The sequence below is a fragment of the Centruroides sculpturatus genome, unplaced genomic scaffold (assembly GCF_000671375.1).
Source record: "Centruroides sculpturatus isolate CEXI.00-Female unplaced genomic scaffold, Cexi_2.0 scaffold363, whole genome shotgun sequence".
Lineage (NCBI taxonomy): Eukaryota > Metazoa > Arthropoda > Arachnida > Scorpiones > Buthidae > Centruroides > Centruroides sculpturatus.
The window spans coordinates 30,804-44,776 of record NW_019384701.1 but is presented as its reverse complement, the minus strand read 5'-3'; the positions used below and the strand labels follow the sequence as shown (position 1 = coordinate 44,776).

Sequence of the window (13,973 nt, the reverse complement as noted above, 5' to 3'; positions counted from 1 at the left end):
AAGACATATTAGAAATTGTACATACAGATCTAAATGGACCACATCAAACTACAGGAAATCTTGGAGAAAAATATTTCTTAAATTTCATAGATGATTATAGCAAACTAGTTAAAGTTTATTGTATCCAGACAAAAGATGAAGTATATGAATGCTTAGTACAGTATGTTAATGAAGTTCAAAACTTGACTGGAAAGATGATAAAGGAACTGCGATGTGACAATGGGAAGGAGTATATGAATGCAAGAATTTTTAAGTTTGCAAAGGAAAAGGGAATAATAATAAAACCTTGTCCATCATATGTGCATGAACTAAATGGAACAGCAGAAAGATACAATCGAACATTAATGGATATGGGGAGATGTCTTTTATCAGAAGCAAAAATTGAAAGAAGATTTTGGCCAGAAGTAATTAAAACAGCTGCATATCTTAAAAACAGAACATTAACTAATACCATTGAGAGAAAAACGCCATATGAAATATTTTTCAAAAGGAAGCCATCAGTAAAAAATTTAAAATTATATGGAAGTAAAGTATTTGTAAGAATTCCAGAAGAAAAACGAAAATCTAAATGGGACAAGAAAGCAGAGGTTGGAATTTTGATTGGATATACAGATACTGGATATAGAGTACTGATGAATAGCAGAGTTATAATGGCTAGACATTGTGACATAATAGAAGAGAATGTAAACTTGTGTGGATTTGAAAATGAGAAAGAGGAAACGAATGAAGATAAAGAAGAAAGACAAAAGGATTCAGATCAACCAAAGGAAAAGGAAGGAGAAGATTATACTAGTACAAACCAGCAAGAAAAGGATATGACAAAAGAATTGGAAAAAGACAATACACATAAAGAAAATAGTAATGATGAGATGAAAGAGGATGAAGGAAAAACGAAAGGAAAAAGATCAGGAAGACAAATTAAACATCTACTCCGCTTTGATGAAGAATTTGGTTATTACAGTATAAGTGTAAATTACTGTGATGCTACTGTTCCAGAAAATTTTCAGGAGGCGATGACAAGTGATGATTCAAAGAAATGGAAAGCAGCAATGAATTCCAAGATGAACAGTCTTGTGATAAACAATACATGGACACCTATAAGCAATCCTCCTAAAGACAAAAGGGTAATTGATGTGAATTGGATATACAGAAAGAAGAGTGAAAGTGAATATAAAGCCAGGTTAGAGGTAAGAGGTTTTCAACAAACTGATTGTATTGATGACATTTATTCTCCTGTTGCTAAAATGCCGACTTTAAAGTTGTTACTGTCTTACTGCTGTCAAAATTCTTTAAATATTCATCAAATGGATGTAGAAACAGCATTTCTAAATGGTAAAGTTTTGTCTGAAGTTTATGTAAAACAGCCAATTGGTTATGAAGATGGTACTGATAGAGTTTATAAATTGAATAAGTCATTATATGGATTAAGGGAAAGTCCTCGAGCATGGTATGAATGTTTTAATGACTTTCTGACTACTCTTGATTTTTACAGGAGTAAATACGATTATTGCCTGTATGTTAAAAAGGAGAATGATTTGACAATTTACATTTTATTATTTGTTGATGACCTTTTGGTTTGCTGTAAAGATAAACAAGTTATCTAATAAGTTTAGAATGAAGGATTTAGGTAGAGTAAAAAACTACATTGGTATTGATATTGAATATGACTATGAGCAAGATAATATTTTAACCTTAAGTCAGAAATCTTATATTGAGTCTTTAGCTAAACGTTATAATATTGAAAATTCAAAATTGTATAAGACACCTACGGAAATAAATTTAAAACTGGAAAAGTCTAATGTAAATGAGGATGAAAGTATAAAAATTTGATAGGTGCACTTCTGTACATTAACTCTGGTACTAGACCAGATATATCTTTCAGTGTAAATTATCTGAGCCGATTTCAAAATTGTTATGATGAGAGACACTTTAAATATGCTTTGCGAGTCCTGAAGTACTTGTATTTGACAAAAGACCTTAAATTAAAATATTATAAGAATAATAATACTGATATCTTAGATTGTTTTGTGGATTCTGACTGGGCAGGAGATATTCTAGACAGGAAATCTACCACAGGATTTATAATTAGATTGTTTGGAAATGTAATCTTTTGGAAATCCAAAAAACAGAATAGTATAACAAAGTCTTCTACATTTGCCGAGTATCTTGCATTATCAGAAGCTGTAACAGAAATAAATTTTCTAATTTGTCTAATAAATGAGGTTTTCATTAAAGTTTGTAAACAAATTAAGGTATATGAAGACAACTCAGGTGTAGTAGCCATTGCTAAATATGGAAACTTTACAAAAAACTCAAAACATATTGAAGTTCATTATCATTTTGTGCATGAGAATGTTAAGAAAAGAAAAATTGAAGTTGTAAAAATAGTCAGAAAATAATATTGCTGATATTTTTACCAAGGCATTAGGAAATGTCAAATTCATTAAATATAGAGAGATGCTAAATGTCAAAGAATAGAATATAAGATGTGTGAGATTAAGATAATTTGTTAATAGAGCTGTCAACTTGGCTGTTACTTTTCTTGTATTTAACACTTTTGTGTTACAATATAAATGTAAGGAGGCGTGTTAATTATTGTACATTTATATTGTTAATTCTTGTACATTTATATCTGGCAACACTGATAAAGTTGTTAGTCGTCAGAGTTTTGTCTGGTTGAAAAGGTGTAAATAAGTTCTGTTAGTTATTAAAGTTAAGTATTAAAACAATAAAACAAAAGAAAAGGTAATACTTTATTTTTTGTCTTAACAGTTGAAATGTATTTTGATGAAAGTAAGAGAGAGCTTTAACTAGTAACTTTATGCATGTGTTTAATAATTCAAGCTTATGCTAGGATTACTGAATATATCAAGGATACTGTTTTGACAAAATTTTTTGGAAACTGAAGGTTAATAAATACATTCCACTATACCTTTAAAATGCAGTCTACTTTTGGCTAGTTCTCTAACGTTTTCGGTCTAATTTATAGACCTTCTTCAGGATTGATGTAAAATTTTTAAAATATTTTACATCAATCCTGAAGAAGGTCTATAAATTAGACCGAAAACGTTAGAGAACTAGCCAAAAGTAGACTGCATTTTAAAGGTATAGTGGAATGTAGTAATTAATTAATGCAGTTAGAGATTTAATAATTGAAGGTTAATAAATATAAGAATGTCTTAATCACAGCAATATTTGCTATTGTCTGGAAATTTCTCTTCAAATATTTTTGAATGTTTAATTTTAGTCTTATGCTTTGTATTTATTTATGATTTAAGTTATTTAATTTTTTGGTGTTGATTTTTATCTTTATGTTAACAATTTCGTTTTGTCCTGTATTGTTGCATTCTTAGTGCAGGATGGCTGAAAATGTTCTTTAAATATTTTTGATGGATTTTTAAAGACTTTTCATTATTATATTGTTTAATTCTTTGTAAGTACTCTTCCCACTTATTCTGCCTCCACTGGTGTAAGTTGGGTTGATATCTGTATTGGGAACCAGCTTCTCCTCCATCAACATCTGCAACACTCTTGAAGACCACTCTGCTATTGACCATAATTATATTCTGCTCCAAATCAACACACCTAACATCCATAGCAATCTCTGCATCACTCAGCATATCAACTGGAATCTGTATCAGCAATTCATTAAAACTCACTGGACAATGGACTCAATTATTATTATGGATGCTAATGAACTAAACCATCTAATGAACTAAACTCTACCATCAAAATCCTCCAGCACACTCTTCAGTCTGCCTATTATAAAGCAACTACCATCAGGACTATGAGGTACTCTGCTCCCTGGTGGACAAGTGACCTCTCCAGGCAAGAACCTGAGTCCTTCCATAAGGAATCTCTTTGCCAAACCTGCCTTGATCTTCTTAGAACTTACAAGACCTCTATCAATAAATCTCACATAGATTCATGGCAGAAATTCTGTACTGATCTTGGTGGAAGCAATCCTCGGTCAACTCCTTACTATATTGTCATAAATAAAATTAGATCTTGTTAAAAGAGAAAAAAGCTCCTGTGCCCTGACAGCATCACCCTCAAAATGGTAAAAACTTGCCTACTATGCCACACCCATGACATTTCAAGTCATATTTAATTAACAAGTGCCTTCAACTTGGCATTTTCCCAAGTATCTGAAAAAAGACTTCAATTAAACTCATTCCGAAAAGCAATCACCCAATCAGTTCATCTGATTACCGCCCTAATTTCCTCTTTCCAGTAATAGGCAAAGTTCTGTATCAACAGAGTTTGTTACACCTGTGAAAGGCATAACAAATTAAACAACAATCAATATGCAGAAATACAATAATGGCCCTCAATACCATAGTTCAGGGATGGCCAAAACATGGCGCATGCGCCAAACGTGGCGCATTGGACGATTACAAGTGGCGCTTCAGTTAGTTCTGAGCAAAATTGCCAGATTTGGCTTTTTTGTGATTAAGAATATTATATAGAAAAATAAATTTTTTATAGTCTGTCTTGGCACGTTCATTTGTTGCACAATTCGTTACGGTCTATTTTGCAGATAAAATGAGTATTCTCCACATAGTAAATTACAATGTATGCATGTATTTTGAGTCTTGCGATCTTTATTTCCGATCAGTTTACAGGCGTGTAAATGGCCGAAAACATTTATTGTAATTAAAGTTATTCCAAGCTGATCTCGTTCTCAGTGCCAATAATTGTGGTGCAGAGTAATCTTCACCAAACGAGACTCTGGCAGCAATAGCACCATCATGAAGCAATCACTCTCTCGTACAGGAGATCATTGTTGACTATTGTAAATTGGTGCTTCAATAAACTGTCATAAATTAATTAATTCAACTGCGTGATTAAGTTATTTCCTTTTCTTTCCTAAGCGAAGCAGATTTATTCTTATCTCTATTTATCAACCCCTGACATTGAACGTAAGACTGTATAAAAAGTGTTCGAGTTATATGGCACATTTGAACTCGTCTGTCAAAAAATTGGCGCATGGTATGCAAAAGGTTGGCCACCCCTGCCATAGTTAACTATATCCAAGAGGCAAAGCAAAGAGGGGAACATAGTGTGAGGATCAGAAATTTAGTGTTATAAACTTTAATCTTTTATAAATTTTAATTAAACTTTAAATACAACTCTATAAAGACGGAATGAGTTATTAAAAAATTAAAAGGGAAAAATAAAATCGGTAAAATCTGGTTAAACCTCGATTCCCACAAGTTGGGTTCCTTGTTGAGATGAGTACATCTCTGTGTCACAATTGTGTCACTCGTCACCTCATTGGTCCAAGGAGATCGTCATCCCTGACAAAATCAGAGAAAGGCCTGAAAAGAGGATTTCATATAAAAAGGACAGGCATGATGAGTAAGATCATGGAAGTTATGAATTGATTGTGTGTATGCGACACGTCCACCTCACGCCAAGATCAACTTCGAGAAACTGTACCTGTATGTTTATTTCCTTGCCGACTGAACTTTAGAACATCAACGAACTTCAAGAGAACTACTTAGGAAAACCAAGGATTTGGGAACTTTATTACTCGATCAACAGTATAAGTTAAGGTATTTATCCTTCCCACGCACTATTGTATGCTCTCTCTCTCTCCATGTAAACTAATCGCAAACTCAATTGTAGCTCGAAAGGGGAAAAAGATCAATGCTGAATGCGATTCACGTAACTTATAAGTTAGCAATATACTGACTTGGTAGCCTTAAATTCTGATGTATAACTAACTTAGATTTAATATAAATAAACGGTTATTTATGTTTAAAACATCTTTGAGTGCAGTTTCTTCCATTCTCTCCGTTCACTCCATTCCAGGTCCAAACCTCATACATAACCACTCGCGCGAACTTGTGGTCTCTGTATCGACCTAAGGATAAAGTGGTGTCATCCTGACGTGGTATTGAAGAGATACTGACCCAATGGTCACAATAGCATGATGAACATTTTACAGAGTATCTTGAGGTGGAGTGAGAACAATAAGTTAAAAATTAACTACTCCAAGTGTCATTGCATTGTTTTCCTGAAGTCTACTCCTTTGAAGAAAGGCCCCACTATCAGGATAGATGGTAATAGAATCAAAAATGCTAGCTTTATTAAGTCTTTGGGTGTCACTCTTGACAATACCTTAACTTGCAAGCAACGTGTGCACTAAATATATGAAAGGTCAACCACTGTCATGCATTTGCTTACTTCCATAGCAAAAAATTGATGGGGTTACAGCAGCAAAGCTCACAGGCTAATGTACACAGCTGTAATTGAGCCTATCATCACGTACAGATCAGAAATATGGGGCAGTTCTGTGGATAAGGTACACATTAAACAGAAGTTACTCTCAGCACAGAGGCTGGCAGCAGTCTCTGTTGTCACAGCGTACAGGACTGCACTCACTGATGCCATCCTTGTTATTGTGAATCTACTCCCTAGATTTAATCATCAAAGGAAAAGTCTGGAAATACCATCTGCACAAACTTGCAAACAAGAGGCTCACCATGGACAAATATAACACTATCACTGAGAAGATCAACATCCACTCTGCTGCCACTACCATCACAGAGTATATTACTGATCACAGCCTAGATCTGAAACCAAATCATCAAATAATTCATCCTAATATTTCCATTGATCATCTATTCTTTCTTGACAGTGCCAGCATTCCCTCTGGCCTCTGTATTTATACTGATGGCTCTGTCAGACAGGGAGTGGGGTGCTCCATTGTGGTAGTGTACAACAACAAAAACATCTAGCTGGCTCCTCACTGTTCTGCCAACCAAGCTGAGTCTCTTGCTATATGGAATACGATCAGATGGACCACAAACAATGCCAACTCCAGAGAATACAAACATGTCAACATCTTCACTGATAGTATGGTTGCCCTTCTGCAACTGAAGAATTTGAACATTAACTTACCCATTGTCAACAAGTGTCCACACCCTTCTTCAACTTTAGAACAAGATAGACTTTAAATTCATCTGGGTCATACGAGGATTCAAGGGAATGAGAGAGTAGACCTGGTTTGCACTGCATCTGAAAGGTGCAACCATTGCTCCTACAGCAACATCCCTCCCACCTGGCTTTCCAATCAGATCTTTCTGGTCAGCTTTGGACAACTGGCAGGAAAGGTGGAATGCGAGTACCACTAGGAAGCTAACGCAGAAATTTATTCTAGCATTCTCAACAGGAAGGACAGTAGACATCTAGTCTTCCTTCCAACTGATACAACTGTTGACTGGATACTGTAACTTTCATAGTTACTTCTTAAGATTTCTTCATAAGGGCAACGGACTGTGTACTTGCTCTCTCAAGGATGAAGAACCAATACACATAATTTTCTAATGCCCGAACTTTACGATCCAAAGAAGGATTATCATCAATACTGTTCTTGATGAAGGGATTCATTGGCCATGCGACTACAAGACTCTGGCAGATAACAAAAACATTCACTGGCATTTAAAGACTTTGCCCATAGCATTACATTGCTGGACTAGTTTTGTTTTTCGCCTGGTCCCCTCTTCTTGTGCCCTCCTCAGTCTCCATCTGTGTCCCAAACCATTATTAATCTTCTGCCGTGCCTTAATTGTTTTGCACTGTTCAGCATGTAATTTACATCTGTTTTATAATTGTTTCACATTATTAATTGTGTAGGTTCTCCTAATCAGGTATAGTAATGTATTCATCAACTGCAATATTATTATTTTGTTAATTACTCTCCCATGCCTGTGCATTGGGATCTGTATTGTGTATTTTGGTTATGTTCTTCATAATGCATACTACCTAATGTTTGGTACCACTAATTACCACCCTGTAATACTATTTATCGTGTTGCAGTCAACTCTGTTTTGTCACTGTATAATTATACAGCCTACTATTCAATTTCATGTTAAGCTTTTTATGTATTTTATCTCCAAGTTTATGTATATATTATATTTTACTCAATTGTTCCATCATTACTATTATCTGTATTTGATTTACTGTATTATTAACACTGTATTTGTATTATGTTCACTACTAAATAAATGTGGTGCAAATGCCCCATTGTTCTCATAGCTACCTCCTTCTCTCTTTCCTATCCACCTAATTTTATTCTTGTTTCTTAACCACTTCTTACACTACTTTTTTCCATTTCTACTTATCTGGGCTATATCTCTGAGTACAGCCCTTAACCTTTCTAAAGATGTATATTGTGATTAATGGTAGCTGATGTTGTGTAAGAAAATTATTTAGATGTCAATTATAAATTGTTTGATTTTAAATCTTAACCTTACATTACATAATAGCATTAAAAAAATCTCTGTAATATGATTGTTATTAATGATATTTACTAATATTAGAAGTTGAGAATTAGCTAGTTTTTATTTTATCATATTATAAATTTAAGTCTAGTTTAAAAATTTATTCACTTATGAAAATCATATATAAGGAATGAATTTTAATTAACAGTATCGATTTGACATTGATGATGCAGAAGATACTGTTAGGATTTATTTGATGCAAGAAGATAAAAGATCCCAGAAAATAGAAGGCTTACAAAATCTAGCTATTGGCTTTTACATTATGAAGGTAAGATGATATCTTTAAATATTTTGAAAGTTTGTTATATTAACTAAGTGTAATTAAGTTTTGAATAAGTATTTTTTCAGAATTTTATTTACTGCATGATCTTAATACATGTGAAAAATATATTTATTGAAATTCTGAGACATAAGTTTGTCTCAGAATTTTTTATTAATTGATATCAACTTCTTTCCAGCAGAAAAATATTACAGTATATTTTTGGTCAGTTGTACCTTCTCAATTCCTAAATGGATTTAATCTTCAATAGGTTAAATTCTGCAGAGTACAGCATTTAACTAGTTCAGAAACAGTAGATCAAATTAATGTATTAGTGTTAATTTGTTCTATGATATATTTGTATGTTTCAGTAGGTAATCTCCTAAATAATAAAATACATTATAAAATATAATTACAGGTTGTCTGATAGCTAGCATTTATACTTAACTTTTATTCATACTTAACTTTTACTTATAGTCATTAATTCATATTACTTTTTAATGTCAAGTTAATATCTCAATGGATATTAGCTTGACTATTGGGTTTTATTTTTAATGATGTCATTCAATAATTATTACATTTTGATTTTATTTACTTTGTTTTGAAATATCACGTTCAATTTTTAAAATTAATAGGTTGAATTAAATAGACGTTATCGACTTCATACTATCAAAGAAAAGGCTGCTGTGTCTGAATACATGTCCAGCCGAGGTGTGTTTCTGAGAGGTACATTAAAAACTGGAAGATATGTAATAGTGCCAACAACTTTTGAGCCAAATAATACAGGAAATTTTATGTTAAGGATATTTACAAATAAAGATGCAGATGCAGTGTAAGTCATATTTATATATTGAACAAATAGAATTAAAAATATTTTAAACAGAGTTGAAGGTTAATAATTTCATTATAAATATATTTTGGAAAAAATTTTGGATGAAATAATGATTTTTTAATAAGAACTAAAAATTAGCTAGCTGAATTTCAATATATACAATAGTATTAAAAACATGTATGTATATACAGTAAGACCCCACTTAATGCGGGGGATGCGTTCCTAGACGACAAAGCGCTAAGCAAAACAGTGTTAAACGAGGTCACTTCAGCACAGAGTAAATAGGGAGTGGGGAACACTCAACCAAAAATAAGCAAATTTTACTTATTTAAGTTATTCTTATATTAATTTGCTTAATAATATATGTTAAATAACACACAAACATATGCACACTGTAATGAAAAGTTCATTTTTGTGATAAAGGTCCTCACTTTTCTGAAATTCTTGTTTTTTGCAATAAAGTCGTGTAGTTTCATTTGTTGCTTTTTTCTTACCTTAAGCAAATGTTGGTAGCAGGAGATCACATTCAAAATGCCTTGTCTTGCTTTTGCACTCCTTTCAAAATCTGGATCATTCGCTATAATTTGATCAACGATTTTGGTTATCGTTACCAAACTTTTACTAACGAAATCTGTAGCAAGTTCTTCGGGTACTTCATTTTCAGAATCTCTATTTTCCAGTTCTACATGAATTCCTTGTTCTGCCAGTTCTTGAAGGTCATCGTTGGTAAGACTCTCACCAGAAATCTGCAGTAACTCCTCAATATCCTGCTTGTCTACATCTCCTAGTCTTGCTGCATTGATTAGGTTGACAATTTAGTCGACCTAATGATACAGCAATAGGCTCTTCTCATTGAAAATTCTTGGATACCTTCAGCCATAACTTCTTCCACACTCTGTTCATGCATTTATCAGTTAATTCTTTCCAAGTGAAGTTGATTATTGCCTATGGCATCCATGATATTATATTTGTTCCAAAATTGCACAAAACAAACAGATTTAAGGAAAGTGCAGCAATATGACGAATTGCCACCTTTTGCTGATTTGTTTGTGTTTGGGAATAATTGTATTATATATGAATCGATGAAATGCTGTGTTAATTTGAATCAGCGTAAATTTTGAGTGTTTTTTTAGGCTTCGAGCAGACTGCATTATATTGAAATATTGAATCAGCGTTAATCAAGGCAGCATTAAGTGGAGTATAAATTGAAAAATTTGCAGATTATATCTTAAAATAATTATCTGCAAATTTTTCACTTTATACCCATAAGATTCATCAAGTAAAATTTGTCAAAAACTATAACAGATTTTTTTAAATATTAATCATTTACAATATATCAAAATATATTATTAATGTATAAACAATACAGTAGAATCTCATTTTAAAGGATTGCTCAGGCTGCCAAAAATCACCTATTGTTCCAAGAATCCATGATATTGAAAACAACAGTTTTTCTGCACATCCAGAAAAATATCTATTATTTAATCCCCTAGATATAAAAAATACATGTACTTTAAATTATTCAGTCTCTTGAGATCTCTATTTTTTATTCTATAGAAACACATATACTGTAAGCACAAATAAAGCGGCAAATTATGTATGCTCATTAGCACTTCACTTCACTTTATGATTTGTTAAAAACTCATCCATCTTGGTTTTGATGCCACTTCTTTGTCTATTGAATACAACTGCTTCATATTAGCAATGTCATGTACTGCTTGTTTGTGTATGCCAAAACTTGTCGGGAATGTCTTCAAGTTTTGGAAAGACTTAATGGCCTTGCTAAATTTCATTACTACATTTGTACCAGAATCAGAATGTTCACTAGGTGACTCCTCCTCAATCGTGTCAGTCTACTGATTCTTTTCGTACAATTCTTCAATTGTACAGTATGTATCATAGATGTAACAAGTGCATCATTGAACTTTACAAATACCCAAATATTAACTAAATGTTGAAAAATGCAAAGTTTACAATAGATGGAGCTAGAAAAAGTCTGTTATTTTAAGTTATAGATCTGCTAAAAGGAGGTGAAATTACATTGATTTGGCAGGACCTGGGGAAAAATTCCATTATTCTGCAATCCATTAAAACAAGATTATACTGTATATGTTATGTATGTATTATTTATGTATGTATAACCAGTGTTTTTGTTTTATAATTTATTTTAATAACTNGAACAACAAGCCCCTGGGGACAAAGGAAGTAGAAGCAAATAGCTTATAGGACAATACAACGAATACATAAAAACTAAATCGATAAATATAAAGAAACGTCAATTTATTGGTTCAATTTTTATGTATTCGTTTATTTTATTTATGTGTTATTTACATGCAATGATCTTTGTATTTTGTGATATTTTCGAACTTACATTCGAATTGCATTATCTTAACATTCAGATGTTAAATTTGAATTGGCATTCCATTTAGTATTCTACAGGAAGAAGGATGTTAAAGACGTCTGAAAACATTATATTAATAGTTAGTAAATTTTTTGTCGTTTCAAGATTGTTATTGTGTGAATTTATTCATTTTTAACAACCATCTTTGGTAGAATATGTATTACTGTGATGATTATAGATGTAAACTAAAATAATTTTTTATTTTAAGCAAATAAGTGTTCAACAGTTCAACACAAGTTAATGATTTATGTAAACTACACTTACACAAATGCAAACAAATACATACAGAGAAGTCATACATGCACAAACTACATTTGTAGAGAAGATTCATTTAGATTCATCTATATTCACTGTCTTATTTTCTGTAGAGATTATTATTAGATATTATTGTCTTGTACACATATTTTCATAATTAGAATTAATAAAAAGTTCGTTCTAATTACAAAATAATTAAAAAACATTTTCTGATTAGATTCAAACTTGTAAGTTAGAATCTTGAAGCCAAATTTTTCTTGGATATTTTTAAATTATCAAAAAAGAGTGTAAAGTTATCATCAACTCAATAGCATGAAAAATCTCATCAAATGAATAGAGAAATGAATTGGAGAAGATAGGATCTATCTCTAAATATATTAAAATTCTTAATGGAAAAAAAATCATTAATTAAAATTAGCATCTCGACTGTCATTTAAAAAATCAATTGATGTATGTTTTTCATCTCAATATGATATGTAGATGAAGTGGAATTCTTATATCTGACTGTAACTAGAAATAAATAAATAGCATGTATTTTGAAATACATTCAAAATTCAGTTAACTTAAAACTTTCCCATTAATCTGTCAGTAATGATCTCTCAAAATTAAAAACTAAAAACAAACATCATACTTCTGATAGATGACCTGCATGACTCAATTGCTATCTTCATTCTCAAAAAATTTTCTGAATTGAAATCATGCAAGTTCCTATCCAGCTGAGAAGTTTGTATATAGTTAATTAATTGGGGTCTACAGTCACTAAGCTTTCTCTATCTGTTCTTGAGATTAATGAAGGACAGGGAGAGATGCAACTGTTAGAATGCATAGGTCTGCAATTTGAAAATTGCAGCACAAAAAACTTACTACTAATATTTATTATTAATCTTTTGGATATTGTTTTAGTATATTTTTAAAACCAGCATTTTAATTAATTTGCTTTTCTTTCCATGTAATAATTGAAGTAATTTTAACATAGTTAAAAACTTTGAAATTTTATAAAACTGTTTATTTTTTACAGCTGCAGATCCTTATTGCATTGTGAAATGTGAAGGAGAAAGAATAAGAACCCCAATCTGTCACGACACACTGGATCCTATATGGAATGTCAGTGCAATCTTTTATCGGAAAAGTGTGGATTCGCCAATTAAAATTCAGGTAATGTTGGTAATTTGAGTACATTTGTCTATATTATGATTGAAACTAATGAGAGTTTTACATTAGGTTTGGAACAGCAACATTATTATGGACACTTATTTAGGTAAAGGTGCATTAACAGTTCCAATTACCACAGAACCAGTCATTCATGAAATTGAATTATTTGGAAGGAAAGGTGAAGGAGGAGTAAAAAAGCCAGGAACTCTTGTAGTAGAAGTCATCACATCTGATGATCTCATGACTTTTTAATTTTCATATATATAAAAATGTACTATGAATAGCTTTAATGTTTGTATCTTTGGGACCAAAAACTGCTGTGATTTTTTTATAAATCTATAATTTTTTTCTAACTAACTTAATATTGAATAGTTACATAATTCAAGATACCTCATGTAGAAATAGTAATTATATAAAAATATTGAACACTTTTGATCTTACATTTTTAATGAACATATTTTGGAATCTCAAATAAGACAACTCTAAATCATTCAATCATATAATATTTTTTGATATCAATATTTTTACATTTGGATTTTGCTATGTAATGTTTTTGAATTATATACGATATCACGATATTCNTAATATTTATAAATATTAAACTATGTATTTTTGTTTCTTTACATTGCATGTATTGTTGAAAGAAATATTTGAAAATCTTTAAGTTTCAGTATTACATATAAAAAAGTTTTAACTTTTTAGCTAAAAAAAAATATAATAATCTTAGTTCTAAGATGACTTCAATAAATCCATCAACTCCATTAGTTAAATTCAGATTAAAAT

The 13,973-nt window shown here is 31.5% G+C and overlaps 2 protein-coding genes across 2 annotated transcripts in view; both read left to right on the top strand.

Moving 5' to 3' along the window:
* The window catches only part of LOC111627561 (calpain-5-like), a 46,454-nt gene extending 37,038 nt beyond the window's left edge, over positions 1-9,416 (top strand). The window contains exons 9-10 of the mRNA XM_023371160.1: positions 8,440-8,559; positions 9,186-9,416. Coding sequence (XP_023226928.1) covers positions 8,440-8,559; positions 9,186-9,386 — 321 coding nt within the window. The 3' untranslated portion in view covers positions 9,387-9,416. The remainder of the gene's footprint in view (positions 1-8,439; positions 8,560-9,185) is intronic.
* Positions 9,417-13,037: 3,621 nt separating this feature from the next.
* On the top strand, positions 13,038-13,759 carry LOC111627560 (calpain-5-like; the record flags this gene model as incomplete). The annotated part of the gene is made up of 2 exons (XM_023371159.1): positions 13,038-13,193; positions 13,260-13,759. Coding segments are annotated over 2 exons (339 nt in total), but the record flags the coding sequence as incomplete, so codon positions are not given.
* Positions 13,760-13,973: the final 214 nt, after the last annotated feature.